The sequence below is a fragment of the Gobius niger genome, assembly GCF_951799975.1.
Source record: "Gobius niger genome assembly, chromosome: 8".
NCBI classification, from domain to species: Eukaryota; Metazoa; Chordata; class Actinopteri; order Gobiiformes; family Gobiidae; genus Gobius; species Gobius niger.
The window spans coordinates 35335277-35351479 of NC_136859.1; the positions used below are offsets into that span (position 1 = coordinate 35335277).

The 16203-nt window shown below is 40.3% G+C and overlaps 1 protein-coding gene across 2 annotated transcripts in view; it reads right to left on the bottom strand.

Annotated features, from left to right (window-relative positions):
* Nucleotides 1–978: 978 nt before the first annotated feature.
* The window catches only part of rftn1b (raftlin, lipid raft linker 1b), a 66702-nt gene continuing 51477 nt past the window's right edge, over nt 979–16203 (bottom strand). Inside the window, exons 6-9 of one of the 2 annotated variants that reach the window (XM_079562237.1) lie at nt 8812–8924; nt 6713–6816; nt 3715–3790; nt 979–1521 (exon numbers count right to left, since the gene is read on the bottom strand). In XM_079562237.1, the coding sequence (XP_079418363.1) occupies nt 1162–1521; nt 3715–3790; nt 6713–6816; nt 8812–8924 (653 nt within the window). In that variant the 3' untranslated portion in view covers nt 979–1161. Of the gene's footprint in view, nt 1525–3714; nt 3791–6712; nt 6817–8811; nt 8925–16203 lie in introns of both variants that reach the window. The other variant, XM_079562236.1, reaches the window with a different exon arrangement.

Below are 16203 nucleotides of genomic sequence, written 5' to 3' on the forward strand. Positions count from 1 at the left end.
CTTGTTGCTTAATAAATCCTTTCCGTTGTCCCTCTGGGGTTAAGACAAGTGTTAATGGGATGATTGATTCATCTCCCCCTGGTGTCTCTGGCCAGAAAACCACAATTGCAACTTTGCTGCCACCGGGTACTAGCCACCAATACACACTAATGGAATCACCAGAAGAAGCTAACAGGCTAAAGGGCAAAGCTAACTGTAGGGTAGCTCCACTTAAACAGTATTTACAGCCAAGTTTGAGTGAATACAATTATTTCCATTGTGTTATTGGATGAACAACATCCCTCTGTCTCTGTGTCTTTTCTGTCACTCATGGACAATTAAAAAAGAAAAAAAAATACAACATGCTACGACACCTGCAATGGCGCTTATGGCCTCTAGGGGCATGAGTTACTTAGTACTGCTTTAAGTCAAAACACTATGCATTAATGCTCAAAATGTAAAGCACATTGCTGCATGACATGTCCACAGAAAATCTCTGTGGGGAGACATCATTTACAGTGATAGTCTGTTAGTTTAAATGCATCTGAAACATCTGTGGTTCAGCTAACAAATGCTAAACACTAAAATGTATAATGTTTTGTGAAATAATGAAGTAGGCTGTATCCCTAAAATCTGACAGATGAGGTAAAGATTCCGAAGGTACCACTTTTGCTGGGAGATTTGACTTTTCAACATGGATTTTAGCTTTTTCTACTTCTACAAAACACAACAAAATGAAAAAAATATTCCAAGCTTGTCCTCACACCTGGCTGAAGATATGGCACAGCTGTCTTTGCTTGTGTACGTTTGTTATATAGTCTCAGCGAAATGTAAGAAAAGCATTTGCAGCATGGGACTATGTAATCTGTCTCCTCTCACTCATAGATTGCCTTTCGCAACAAATGTCTAGATTCTGGAACCATCTCTAAGTGTCTGAAGCATTTCATCTTCTTTTATTGAGATTATATTTAAGATTTTTGGAGATACATACATACTGTAGTTGTGGAATATGAACAGTTAAGGACAGTTTTCAATGTAACTGCTCCTGTTGCTGCTCTTTCCGCTATGTCAGACACTTTTCCTGATGATTTTTATGTTTTGGTCCACACTGGATGATCTATAAACAGCTCCCCCTGCTGCAAGGGAGTAGAGGTACATTCAATTCAGAGGTAAATACGAACACTACTCCTGACTTCCCGCTGCCGTGAGTCCCTCGTCCTTCGTGCTATTCTCAACACCGGCTGTTGATTGGTTGTCAGAGTCTATTTCGAAGCCGTTTTCTATCACCTCCGTAGGGTCTTTGGTTTGTGCAGCCCCTGCCGTTACCTCCTCTTCCCCATCCTGCGCTCCGGACATGTCCTCCAAAGTGTTCGCATCACTGTTAGATTCAGTAGTGTCCGCTCCGCCTGTCTCTGCTCTGTCAGCTTTGCTCTGCACGGCCTTAGGGACGTCCGAATACCGGTCCGTCCTCTTGCCCTTCTTGCTTTTTGAGGTCTCTTTGATGCAGTTCTTGTTGGGTTTATTCCGGGATTTGAAGATGAGCTTCTGGAAAAAGTTGGGAGCAGTGTTAATTTTGACATGTTCAAAATTAGTTTTAGTTAAGATTTAGTCCAACAGTTCTTCATTTAGAATAATTTAATTCAACAAAATCTTCATGTGAATTAAAATCTAAAATATCCATAACATGTCAACATTCACAGGACAGGGAGGAATAAGTGGCTGAGGATCCTCCAAGAGCTACCGTATTTTCCGGACTGTAAATCGCTCCGGAGTATAAGACACACCAGCCAAAAAATGCCTAAACAACAGGCTGAACAGACGTACGGTTTGCTCACGTAACACAATGATGGTTAGCTACATGAAGCATAAACAACAAACTAAATAGGTGTCTAATCCATTAACGTCGCATAAACAGCTAGTTTATGGAAACTATAGCATAAAGAACATACCAAACTCTCCATCTCACTCCAAATCACTAAATCCATTGAAATCTTCATCCTCGGTGTCACTTCTGAACAATCGCCTTGGCAACTACCTGGGCATGGAGGTGTAACTGCACTGTTGACAAGCCTCTCCTGGCAGAACGTTTTTCAAGCTCTCATTTGTGAACTCGTTTCTCTAACTGTGGCCATCGAGCTTTTAGCCCGTGATTAGCTTTGTTTTGTTTTCTTCACTGTGGTAAGAGTAGCCTCCCCTTTCTCACTCACTCCAAACTATCTTTCTGCTGCTCGATTGTCCTCCAGTGCCCTCTAGCGGCATGTGAAATGATGTATTTGATTAAAAATAATAATTATTAAATCACATATTAGCTGTACTGTAAAGATGACTCCAAGAGCATAGTGCAGAATATTCAATGAGGTAAAAAAGAACCCTAGAGTGCGAAAGACAACATTTCTGTTGACACGTCTACAATACATAAAACATTTAACAAGAATGGGGCTCATGGGAGAACGCCACAGAGGAAGCCATTGCTCTCTAAAAATAAAAACATTGCTCTCGTTTGAAGTTTGCAAAAGAGCTCTTGGATGCTCCACAGCACTACTGGCAAAATATTCAGTGGACTGATGAAACCAAAGTTGAATAGTTTGGGAGGAGTACACGTCATGTGTGGAAGAAATATTAAACAGCACCAACATCAAAACCCTCTCCTCACTGTGGAGTCTGGAGCAGGAGCATCATGGTGTGGGGCTGTTTTGTTGCCTCAGGGCCTGGACAACGTGCTATCATCAATAGAAACATGAACTCACATGTTTATCAAGATACAGTATTTTGCAGAATAACTTGAGGCCATCAGTCCGACAATTGAATAGAAGCTCAAAAGAGGATGGAGCTGCAACAAGAGACTGACCCAAAACACAAAAGCAAATCCACTTCAGAATGGTTTCAGAAGAATAAAATGCGCATTCTGGAATGGCTCAGTCAAAGTTCTGACCTAAACCCCATTGAGATGCTGTGGCATGACTTCAAGAAAGCCATTCATACCAAACATCCCAGGAATCTGCTGAACTGCAGCAGTTTTGTAAAGAGGAATGGTCCAAGATTCATCCTTATCATTGTGCGCGTCTGATCTGCAATGACAGGAAACGTCTGGATGAAGGTATTGCTGCAAAAGGAGGGTCAACCAGCTATTGAATCCAAGGGTGCACTCACTTTTTCTTTGTCCCTGTCCTGTGAATGTTTAATGTATAAAATTGCTCTCTCAAAATGGCTGTAGTGAATGTCTTGAAATAGGCCTCTGTCTCTTTAAGAACCTCTGACCCTTTCTGACACGCCCCCTCCGCACGCTGTCTGTGGCATCAGTGGGGAGGGGGTTCTGCTGAGGAGCAGTGGTTGGTTACTCGGCTGGTGACGAAAGCTCGGAGGCGTCTCCAGGAGGTGGGGGCGTTCCTAGGAGGACTCAGGCAAACCTATCCCTAAAATGGCCGTCATCAGAGTTTTTACAGATTACTTAAAAATATGTGAATGTGCCAAGGCAACACTTCAGGCATGTTTTTAATGAGGGAATGACATAATAACATGATTTAAAGCTTGAAAAAGTCGATTTTGCATAATACCCCCCCTTTAAATGAAGGAGACTTTTAAACATCCTGGCAGTTAATTATTAATAGCATGTTTCCACATAGCCCGCCCCAACCCGACATGGTTTAGCTGCAGCATGGTGCAGCTCCTAATACTGTATATTCGATATATTCTACTCTAATGTACTAACTCTATGCAGCAGGATAGTGGTAGTACCTTGGAGTCCTTCTTCTTGCGGCTCAGGACCGGTCTCTGCAGAAAAACGATCTGTTTGGTGGACAGACTTCCGTCTCTGAGGAGGTAATGACAACAGTTTTAGAAAGATTTCATTCATTGTTGAGAAGATAAACACTCAGGTTTTTAAAGTACTTTGCATCAGTGTTTTTTGTCGTATGGCTTGACTTCAAATAAAGTAGGTCTGGAGAATGCCTCCAGGCTGAACACCACAGTTCTGTGATAAATCCATTTGGAGCTTTTATGCCCTTGAATCCTAGACCCGGTGTTTTTTAAGCCACTTAGTGTCCAGTTGTGTAGGAGTATGGCTTAAGAAGACGCATAGAGCCGCTGCCCCGCTGTCTGCCTCCGATCGATACGGCCTGACTCTGCTTTATGGAGGCAGAAAAACGTCTCTGCTCTCTCACAGACCTTTACGTGACCCCATCCGAAAGGCCACTGCTGCATTCAGCTCATCTCAGAAAGTCCCACAGCCAACTTCTCAAATATGCGTTACACCATTATTAGCACAGACACAACATTGAAAGAATGAACATGACAACATAAATTCATACTTCTGTTTCCCACTGAGGAAGCCTTTAGACCAGGGACTATTTCGTTGGCCTACTTTTGTGCCGCAGCTGGTTAATACCAACGCTCTCCCATTCATTATCAATGGTAAATATGGATGCAGTACACCTTTTGGCCACCAGCGTCAAATTGGGGGCGCTGTTTCACTCCTTTTGCAAAGTTAAGGAAACACTGTTGGGTTTATCGCAGAGCGTTGTAGCATCAACTTTCACAGTTTTCCAACTTTTATTGTATAGGTTGTTGACATCAACAAAGGTGCATCATTTCTAAAAGAATTTATGCTGAACTGACACTTTCAAAATGATTAAACGTGGCATTTTCTTTGAGTTAACAAATGAATGAGGTAGAGTCACTGTAGGTAGGCTACAGTAAAACTGTGTTGTTTATGTTTTGCACTATATTGCTACAACTGTTCAACTAAAACTAGGATTTTGCCATAGTTAACATTTTTTAGATAGACTCAAATTCAAATATATACCGAAAAAATAAAGAATGTAACTATTATTATTTGCAGTTATATATGTTTTACACTTGACATCGCTGTATTTGGTCCGTGACCCACTGGCACATTTTCATTTTGGCCCTCGGAGACAAAACGCAGGGCACCCCTGCTTTAGACCCTGCTGAGTTTGATTGGAGAGTCACAAAATGGGCTTCTTTCCATTATCTACAATTAAAAGGGCATTTAATGGGCATTCGTCTATGGATTTCCCATCAACCAGTGCTCCTCCTGTGACCAAAACAGTGAAGATGGTGGCCGCGACACAACGATCTTTCACCAAAAAAAAAAAGAGTGGTGCGCACTGAATAGGTGCTGCTGCCGGATGCTCTCTCATCGAATGCAATTTCTCCATCTGTGAGACCCATAAAGTACCATCTCTTAAATAAAGACCAGTGTCTACAATATATATTGCAAACTGCCTAAAGTTACATCCGGCTGAGATTGACACATTTTTACAACCTCAACCTAAAACCAAAAATGCATAGATTCATAGTTCCATTTCTCCTTGTTTTGGAGCTTATTTTAGTGGTTTTTTTTCCAGCCCTATTGTAATGATCCCGAGTGGTCTGTGAAAAGAGCATTAAAAAGGCGGGAGGGCGGGCGGAGCCTCCATGGAGCTCCAGAGCCTGTCAATCGAAGATTTTGTACATCAGCTTTTATTGCTGGTGTACAATAACAAGTGTGGTTAAAAATATGACACTCAGTCCAGTGTTATCACACTGTTTGCACTGCTTTTATGCAGCGCAAACTCTATAGCAGTGGTTCTCAACCTTTTGGAGCTGTGACCCTCGTTATAACAGTTAATTAGGATCGGACCATGGGAAAAACAGGGACATTAACCTATATAATTAAAAAACAAAAACAAAGACAAAACAATGGCTAAAATAAAATGAATACAATTTTGAACAAATAATGGCACCCTAGTAAAAGAGCATGCGTGCTACAATACCATAATAATAATATTAAAATATATATTTTTATCTATAGGCTCTCACAAAGTGTCCTTTGGAGGTGGTGATTACAGCAGTGTCAGCTCCATGAACCCATTGGGCTCAACATTGCCAAACAATGCAGTGACAGAACGCTCCTGCCCAGGAACCGAGACCTTGGAAAGTCGGATCTCCAGCAGATTCTCCCCAAAACATCACTGGCTCAGCTCCGGAACAAATTTTGTAGCAGTGTCCGAACATCAGATCAAATAGTAGGTATTACAGCTACAAACAACAGATGTGGCTTTTTTGTGAATTAACTCACTCAGACTCACGCTGAAAAGTCTCAAAAATGAGCAGATGAACTTTAGCTTAAGCTTTTCAACGATGGCAGTTCAGATTCATAGTGCCCTACGCTATGTAGAGCGTAGGGCTGTGCTATTTGGCCAATAAATAAAATCTTGATACTCGGTACAATTACAATTTTAATTGATTTTATTGGAAATAAACTTAAAAGAGTCCCCCGATCTTTCGAAAACCGCACAGAGTCTCGCCCATTTATACTGTATTTAGATTCATTACACAATTATTTAAAATGGTTATTTCGGGTTAAAATATGCCTTGTCTCCTCTTAAAAATAAAACTTTGAAATGAGCCATGCAGTTTTCAAAAGCGTTTTACTGTTTTCCTCCTCATGCCTCGAGCTCTGTTGTGATATGACAGTCATCTCTATGGAGACAGCAGAGACGGCTGAAAGGGGCGGAGTTAAGTATTGCGCTGTAGAGTCGACTCGGCTCAAGAGGAGAGCAGGAGGGGATGTAGTTTTTTTCAACTTAAAACTCTGTTTTAGCAGAAGAAAGACAAAAGCATAAATCAATCAAATTAATTTGATTTATCACCCAGCCCGAGTAGACACTCTGAGAAAAGGAAAGTCGGGAGCCCATGTGAATATGAAGTGGATTGAGGGTTGTGTAGTTACTTGTTGGTTCTGATGACAGGCGTGGGCAGGACGCAGGTGAGTCTCCATCCAAATGAAGCCAAGGACTGGAGCAGAGGCACGTAATCCGCCTTCACCTGCAGACCCTGAGGAAGGAGGCAATGGTCAGGGTTTTTCTTACACATAGGGTCAAGTACACGGCTTGTACAAACGTAAAAAAATATAAAAATAAAACATTTATGCTTGTGCAGATGTACAGAATATAGAATGCAACGTAAGAGAAGGTGTTTTTGATTGCTTTATTTTCAAAGGAAGTTTATCATTTTACAGAATAACTCTTTCCAGGTGTCTCTTGTTTGAGACGGTCTCTGAATGTTGTGTGTAGCAGGTAAAATACACGACGACAGTGTAGAGGCCTGGAAATAAGTTCATTTAAAATAGGCACCCCTACAATTTTATTTTTAACATTTAAGTATTTTTTTATATATATGAAATCTCATCTGGTTCGAATACATCTGTTGAGTTAGATGTAGTCCCTACCCTTGACCACTAGATGGCGCATGTCGCGCATCGATAGAGAATAGCTGAGGCATCGTAGAGGAAGAACAATTCTTTCGTGCTGAAGTAAAAAAGCAGCTAAACGCATGTGCTCTCTCTATTCTTTTATCGCAGGTTGGTAACACTATAAGTTCACAAAGTTTAAGTATATTATCTTAGTCAGAAGGTTTTTGTGGTAAAACTGTCAAGTGTGAGTCTCGCAGAAACTAAGTTTAATACGTTTTTTTAGTAGAATTGTGATCGTGTTCAATGCTAACTTTTAGAGCTAATGGTCAAGGGTAGGGAAATTACAACGCGGGAAAAATGCATTATCCAGGAGGACCATTTGAGTATTGTTTATTTAGGACATAAATGAAACATGTTTCATTACTATGAGACATTGACTAGGTTATGTTATCACCAAGGTGTAACTATGGTGTATGACCGAAAACTAGTAATGCCATGGTACTACTGTATTAGATACAGTGCAGCCATTTTGTAGTTGGCTTAGTTAGTTAATTATATATTAAGCATAGGGATTTCATAAATAGTGATTAATTTCATGGTAAGAAGAAAAAGGTTAAAAAGTACATTTAAAATCAAGAATGTTTTGTATTTTAATTGTGTTGCTTTTGAAGAAATTGTCATATGTGACTCATAGTATAGTTTATTCAGCTATGGCCACATGGACTTTTGAACTCTTTTAAGGTCATTTAGCATAGTGATGGCATTGTTTTGATTACTGCTGTTGTCATTGTGAAGAACAATTCTTTCGTGCTGAAGTAAAAAAGCAGCTAAACGCATGTGCTCTCTCTATTCTTTTATCGCAGCTGAGTACTTCGCACACACGTATGCCCTCTGAATCCCAGAGGAGCAACAACAGCACAAGCCTTATTACACGGAGATCAGAACAGTCTAGTTTATAAAGACTTTTCTCTAAACCTATAAAAATTGCATTGCAACACTGAATTTGATAGCTGCTATGAGACTACTTGTATTATTTATTCTATGAATTGATTTACTGTTTTTAAAGTGCTGTTAAAATCCTGTGTTAGTGTTGTCTCTGCTGCCTGTGTCAGCCCCGCCCCAGCTCCGTCTCTGAACTGCTCCTCCAGACGACTTTAGTCTAAACTTTTATTAGGACTCCTGACCTTTCCTTTGCTTTTAAAACAGGATGACAGAGGAAATGTTATGTAATGACTATGTTACTTTCTACTTCATAAACACATCTTAAATTCATCTCACCACAAATATAAGGCCGATAAATATCAAGTGGCTGAAAGCTTGTGATACGTAGATTCTGTTTATGCATTAGTTCATGTTCGAGTGGACTTCTGTCCAGCGCAGCTTCAGCAAACCAACTATAATCTCGGTTCGCTCTTCTCTGTTTGGTGTTATTCAGATGTGACAGATCTTTTGTTTGTTTTTTGGTCATTACCCGCGGTTACGGAATTCCGGAGCGCTCTTGCCCACTTTAACCCCATATGTTAGGAAAACGTTTGGACACTGAATAAAGTCAAGACCTCAGCTGCCCATTGAGGACAAACTCAAGGAGACACATATTCAAATGACACTCGACTGTACATTCTGATCCGTGCACTCACATGTATGACAGTCCACTGCTCCACCACGATGGCGTCGAAAGCCTGGGCACCGGCCTCGGATTCACTGGGCTCCCGGAAGATGAAGACGCTCTCCGCCACTTTGGACTGAACATCTGCAGACAGAGGAGGACATCTGTCACACAGGGGACACACAGGGGACACTCAGGGGTCCATGCAAAAAGGGCTGGGAAAGGCACAAAGAGTTTCACCTAAAATTCCTCACCAAAAACAAAACAGGCATAAAATGACTAATGTCCGATGTTTATTAATTAATAAACAGAAGAAGAAGAAGAAGAAGATCTTTATTTATATAGCGCCTTTCACAGACATATAGTCACAAAGCGCTTTACATGAGACAGTTGTACATTCACTCCATACTCGGTGGTGGAAAGCTACGTTTGTAGCTTCAGTTTCCCCTGGGGGAAGATTGGGGGAGACTGTCAGAAGCGCTTTCGCGACTACACACGTCTGCGCCAACGGACCCTCTGACCACCACCATTCACTCACACACATCATTCATCCTGGCCTATTGTGCATGTTTTTAGTGGTAGGGGAAACCGGAGTGCCCGGAGGAAACCTACGCAGACACGGGGAGAACATGCAAACTCCACACAGAAAGGCCCCGTCTCTGGTGGGAATCGAACCCGGACCTTCTAGCTGTGAAGCGAGAGCACTAACCGCTGCGCTACCGTGCCGCCCAACAGGAGACTAGTCTGGCGACCCTGTCGTAGAAAAGCTACTGCTTGAGGCGGGACTAATGTGGGACAACCGAAGCGCATAGCAGCCAATGAGAACATAGCGGATGTGACGACAGAAACAGTGACAAGAAAGTTGTCGTCATTCGGACATTAACAATGGCGCTCCTGCCACACGGAGTTCAGTAAATGACTTCTGTCGTTTATGTCAGAAAAACGTAAGAATACAAGCAAACCGGAGCATTACGTGAAGTGGTTGCTTGTGTTTCAAAACTACAAAACAAAGGCGCAACAACGTGACGCCCGTTCAGGGAGCTGCTCTGATTGGTCGGTAGGCTCCATATCGCTGCGTCACTTCCTTTGAAAGTGCGCAATGGAGTGTTGCCAGACCCTCTTCTGTAAAGAAGCGGAGTCTGGTTGACGAGACTAATTGGGATGTCATTCACACTAGAGAAGTGTGGTCGGATGGTGACTAAGAGAGGGAAGGTCGTCCACACAGAAGGGGTCTCATTGAGGACAGTTACAAGTACCTCGGAATCCCATAAGCAAATGGCAACCTCGAAGAGGTGACAAGGAAAGTGTCTACGGCCAAATACCTCCAAAGAGTAAAGAAGGTCCTAAGAAGCAACACAATGGCAAGAACAAGTCCCGGGCAATAAACAGCTACGCCCTACCAGTAATCAGATACCCTGCAGGAATAATAAGCTGGCCAAAGGATGAGACACAGACCACAGATGTTAAGACATGAAAGCTCCTAACCATGCACGGAGGGTTCCACCCCAAATCCAGCACCCTGAGACTGTACGCTAGCCGTAAGGAAGGAGGCCGAGGACTAGTGAGTGTGGGAGCCACTATCCAGGATAAAACATCCAAGATCCATAAGTACATCAAGGACAAGGCTCCGACAGATGACATGCTCAGTGAATGTCTCAGACAATGGGGAACAGAGGATTAGGCGGGGGAGGTCCCGTCATGGGAGGACAAGCCCCTACACGGGATGTACCACCGAAACATAACTGAAGTGGCGGATATCAGGAAATCCTACCAATGGCTGGACAAGAGCCGGCCTTGAGCACCAGAGCAATAGAGGTCCAGATCTATCACACCAGACAAGACCCCAGGTGGATAATACACCTGGGGTCTTGGGAATGTATTATAAATAATAGAATGTATTATAAATAGATAATACATTCTATTTATATTGCACTTTACATTTCAAAGAAACCTCAAAGTGCTACAACAGATTAATCAAATCAGATAAAAACCAAAAGAAAATTGACATAGTAATACAAAGCAAGCACACTAGCACAAACAAATTAGTAGGATCTCCAGCAGAACAGGAGGTAAGCCAAAATTTAACGTTGTCCACAGTTACGCACAGGGTCACCTAGTTACATCCTGAACAGTAGAATCGAGGAGCGATAAAACAAAATAATCTCAAATAACCGAAAAGCAGCGGCAGCCAAAACGCGCCAGCGTTCACTCAACCGGAAGCAACATAAAGCATCTTTGAGTGTGATTTTTACAGCCTTGGACTTAAGGAGAAACACTGCAGGGGAAGAGGGACATTTGTATAGATGTAGAGAGATCGATTTGAAACAGTTGAAGATTATTGGCAGAAATATGAGAAAAAATGTACTGCAAATTAAAATTTTATGTTTTCATCTTAAATAATGCCTTTTATGCCTAAAAATGTCCACAATCATTTTCACGCATTCGCTGATTTTGCCTGTTTTCTCCTATTGTACTTTTTACCTTATTTGCCTTTAGCATTTTATCTATATTACCAAAAAACATCCAGCACGGCCCCCTCCCCGTCTGAAATTAAGAAGGACTGTCAGTCATGTTTTAATCATGTCAACAGGCAGGTCGACGGGGTCATTCCCGGGACACTGGGACAGCAACACACTCCTGGCCTCAGCTACTGCCACTCCAAACAGTTGTTCAGCAGCTGTTATAGCTGATCCCGTTACCAGCTCCTTGAGATATGTGAGGATTTAAGGTGAAGACACAAAAGACAAGGGAATCAGACTTCACTTGTCCACTTGTGACATGTGAAGCAAGAAAAATAATTAAATAAATACAAAATAAAAATGAATGCCTAAAAACTGACTGGATTTTTATTTTAACAATCAACACAAAACAAAAAAGTGTTGTGATGCTGAGCCTAAAGTGCCCACATCTGAGTAAAGGTTCACACAATGTGAAGATCTCCACACGCCCATCACATTAAACCTGGCCTCGACTCATCTACGCTGTCTAATTACAGGCCCATTTCTAAACTTCCCTTTCTCTCGAAAATACTGGAGAAAGTGTTTTTTGTTCAGTTGAAGTCATTTTTAGATGAACACAGCATTTTTTAAACTTTTCAGTCTGGTTTTAAAAATCGTAACAGCACTGAGTCTGAGTTCTTCGTGTTTTTAATGATATTTTTATCTCAACTGATGCTGGCTACTCAGTTGTCCTGGTGCTGTTAGATCTGACGGCTGCATTTGATACAATGGACCACGCGATTCTCCTCTCACGGCTTGAACACTGGGTGGGAATTCGTGGCTCAGCCTTGTAGTGGTTTAAGTCATATTTGACTGACAGATGCTTTCGTGTCAATTTCGGTGCATGCGTTTCCTCTCAGGCCCCTCTGTCATGTGGGGTACCACAAGGATCAATACTTGGCCCTTTATTGTTTTCCTTGTACATGCTCCCACTTGGTTCCATTCTGAGAAAACATGGCAGTACTTTTCACTGGGCGTTTAACGCAAATTGATGTTGCCTGCTGTTGTTGTACTTTTTCCCTATATTTTTACTGTAAATATTTGTATCTGTTTCTGTGTGCGGCACTTTGGCCGACTGTACAGTTCTTAAAGTGCTTTATAAACAAAGTTGGTATGGTATGGTATACTACACTGGCTCCTGGTCCGTTTTCGGATTGATTTTAAAATGTTAATGTTTGTTTTTCGTTATATCTAACTGAGATGTTGACCATACGTCTGTTTACCCAGGTGAAAAAGAAATATATTTAAGTGTATTGTTGCTCTATTTTACTTTTCAAAAATATATTTTTAATTAAATAAAATGAACTTGTACTTTTAAGAAATACATTTCAAGTATAACAGCAATATATCTGTAAAATTGTTGTTCGAACATATTTTATAGTAAGTATATTTTTAAAACACTTTCAAAAAATATGTTTTACAAAAGTATAATTCAAATGCATAAAAAGTATAACATTGTATATATATTTAAACCGATTTATTTCATTATATACTTTTTGTATATTTATTCTAAATATACTTAGAGTAAATATGTTGATAATATGTAAATAATGCAAAAAAAGAAATACTTTCTTTTCTTTTCAAACACAATTCAAATGTATTTTCTTATCAACCTACTTATTTAATATATTAAATATCAAGTTAATATTAATTTTAACAATGCTAACTCCAAGTTACCTTTGTGTTGTATGTTTACATACAATTTTCATATTGTTAAATACTTAAAATATTGCAAGTTCAACTTTCCTATTTGAAAATAAAGATTGTAAATGGATTTACAGATTTCTACAAATAGGCCAGACAACAGAAGACTGTTCAGTTGATTAAAATCTTTATTTTAATCTCTTTCAATGCTGTTTGGAAGGGGGACAACAAAGAATTTGTTCATGGAACTAAACATTACACATTTACGCTGCAGTGACAAGGGGTCCACAGCAAATACATTATTTGTCCTGGACACCTCAGTTACAAATGTAGACGATATCTTCAGCTTTACATCTTTCCAAGCATTGTTTTCACTTTTTTTCAGTTCTTTCACCAACACACATATGCCAGCATTCTCATGGGAAACTTCGTTCTCAGATGAATAATGAATTAGTGTTGATATTTCACAAAATTGTCCATCCCTCAACTGTGCAACAGAATTAATTCTCTTTTTAAGACTTGTATTATTGTAAGAATGATAAAGAACTCCGCTACAAACAAAGCGATCATAAAATAAACCAGAATTAATCATCATGCCTGTGTAACATTGTATGGCTTTTCTATGCAATATAGATGTGTTATGCCTTTTGGGGCAGCCAACTCCTCTGACACCACACTGAAAAGCATTTGACTTCTGAACTAAGGAAGAGCTACCCTGTAGTTTATTGAAAAAGTCCTTTACACTGTCACAAGCATTTATCATCGCAGCATTTGCCTTGCTTGAAAGACCTCTCCACTTGAGGAACCTCTTGACCATCTGAATAGGAACATGTGTTGTTCCATTGAAAAATGTCAGCAATGTCCCATTAAAGGATTCAAATGGAAAGGTAGACGTTGCCCACAGAGGGCCCCAGTTACGAACACTTGCAGCCAAATGCATTAGCAAATGAACATTGTATGAAACATTGACCGTGCCATAAAGTCTTTCAAAATCTAACACATATTTACGCAGAGCCTTTTCTGCAACATCAATGTGCTTCACTGAGATGGCATCCTGAAGAAGAGTGTGCATTGCAAAAACTAGTAAAAACAAATGATTAACATACTTTTTCTTCAAAATATTGTTAAGAACAGGCAAAGCATAAAAAAGTAGAAACGACCTCCACTCGGACGCTTTCCAAAATTTCCTTTCATTTATTGATCTTGGTACTCGTGTCACTTCCACGGGTGGCATGATTCCAAGTAGCTCCTTGTCTACATCACTGACCTTAGATCCAATGTACCAGTCCTGATTATGGTGCCTACTATCAAACCATAAAGACGTGATCTGTCTGGTCACACCCAGACAGACACTGTGTTGATACTCCGGAATGAAAGAGGTGATCATGTTCATGCTCTTTAGCTCCATCAGTGGTGTGGGTCCTTTGACACCCATTACAGGCTCATCACTTGTTCCTTGCATGGCATGCTCAAAATGGCTTTCTGCTGTCCTTAACGCTGGTTCTGGTGTTTTCCACACATAAGGGCCACCACCCGGGTGGAGGCAAAAGTCACAGCCATACTTTCCATTGAACTGTTTTGTGTTTCTCAAAAGGGGTCGGGCTATTGAATCTGCTGAACAGATTAATGCATGCACCCTACTTTTATGTTGAATGTTGTCACTGTCCCTCCAAGTAAGGCCAACTTCTTCAAGCACTTTAAGTTGATCTACAAAAGCACTCAAGTAACTTAGCATGTTTGGTTTACTTTTCCCAAACCACAGGCATGGTACGATTATGTTTTGCTGTCTGTCTTTAGGTGATAGTTCAATGATCTGACACTGTATTGGCCAAACTTGAACATTATTGCTTTTAAATACAGGTATTCCGTCACAGTTCCATAACAATGACACATCATCTGGTCCAATATGTCCACTTATTTTTAGTTTTTTATATTCCTGTGCACACTCTATATCTGATACTATTCCATGAGTTGTTTGTATTGCTTGTAATTTGCTTTTTTCAAGAACTTGTACAATTTGGTCCGATGTGTTCATTACGAAAAAGAAAGATCCAGCGTTAATATTCTCTTCCAAGTCAATTTCAGCTTTGCATGAGGAACAGATTTTTGGTGCCTTTTCCTTAGGTCCCAAGTAACTTTCGCAGTCGGTGCAGTAAAAATGGGGAAGGTACTCTCCAAACTCACCATAAGCTTTGTTGAACAAATATGAGGTGGCTGGCACCAATCCAGGAATATGTTCATTGAAAAGTGTGAGAAGATCCTGAAGGGCCACGCCACTCAAATTATGTCGAAGTATGTAAGCCATGATCAAAAGCAGGCTCTCTCCCTTTGTGAGAGAGGCACCAGGATACACAAGGTCATCTCTTTTCTGAAATAGATTTAAAAAAAATAAAAAAAATAATAATAATCAATATTCTTAACATAGCCAACAATGTTTTTTTTAAATATTAGTGGATAATTTGTACTTTACCTCATTTAATATGTGTTGTTGTCCAATACTTGTATGTCCAGAATGTTCATGCTCCCTCTCCTCTCTGACTCCATCAAATGTATTTTGCATATGTAAACTGTCATTGTCTTTTTCACCTTGAGGTTCACTTTGATTATTTTCGCTATCGATGTTTAGTCCAATATCATTTACAGTTATGCCATCTACACATCCTTGTAGTTCAGCATTCTCGGACTCTTCGATTGAATGTGTCCATGACATCAAATCCTCCTCCTCCTCCTCCCTTTCTTTTTGGTTTGGAATGCAGTCCACAGTTTTCTGCAAATTAATAAAATGTACGGTAAAGATACAATCCTAACATTTCGTATAAAATGCATGTCTAACTGAATACCTCTCTAAGCAACTTCCTTCTATATGTAGTAGTCCTAGGAAGTGCAGATTGCAGAATCAGATATTTCTTGTAAGATGCTTTTCCTTTTATCTGAAAGTAAACCAAAGTCAATTTAGGACATTTTTGAACGGGTAAGAACCTTTTAACTCACAACTAATTCAAATTGTAACTTGAAAATATAGCAGTGTAGAACAATGTCTCGGCAAATATATTATACATACATACAAGCGCGCGCGCACACACAGTACATTTGAAAATAGCACTGAGCTGGGAACAGCCAACCGCTACTAAACTACTTCCATACTGAAATGCTAACAGATGCTAACAGCATCTAGCTGAATAAATATTTTTTGTACTTGAAACCACACATTTTACTCACCTCTCTCTGTTTAATCTTTCTATGTTTTGTTGTTCTTGGCGTATCCCACGAACTCGAACTTA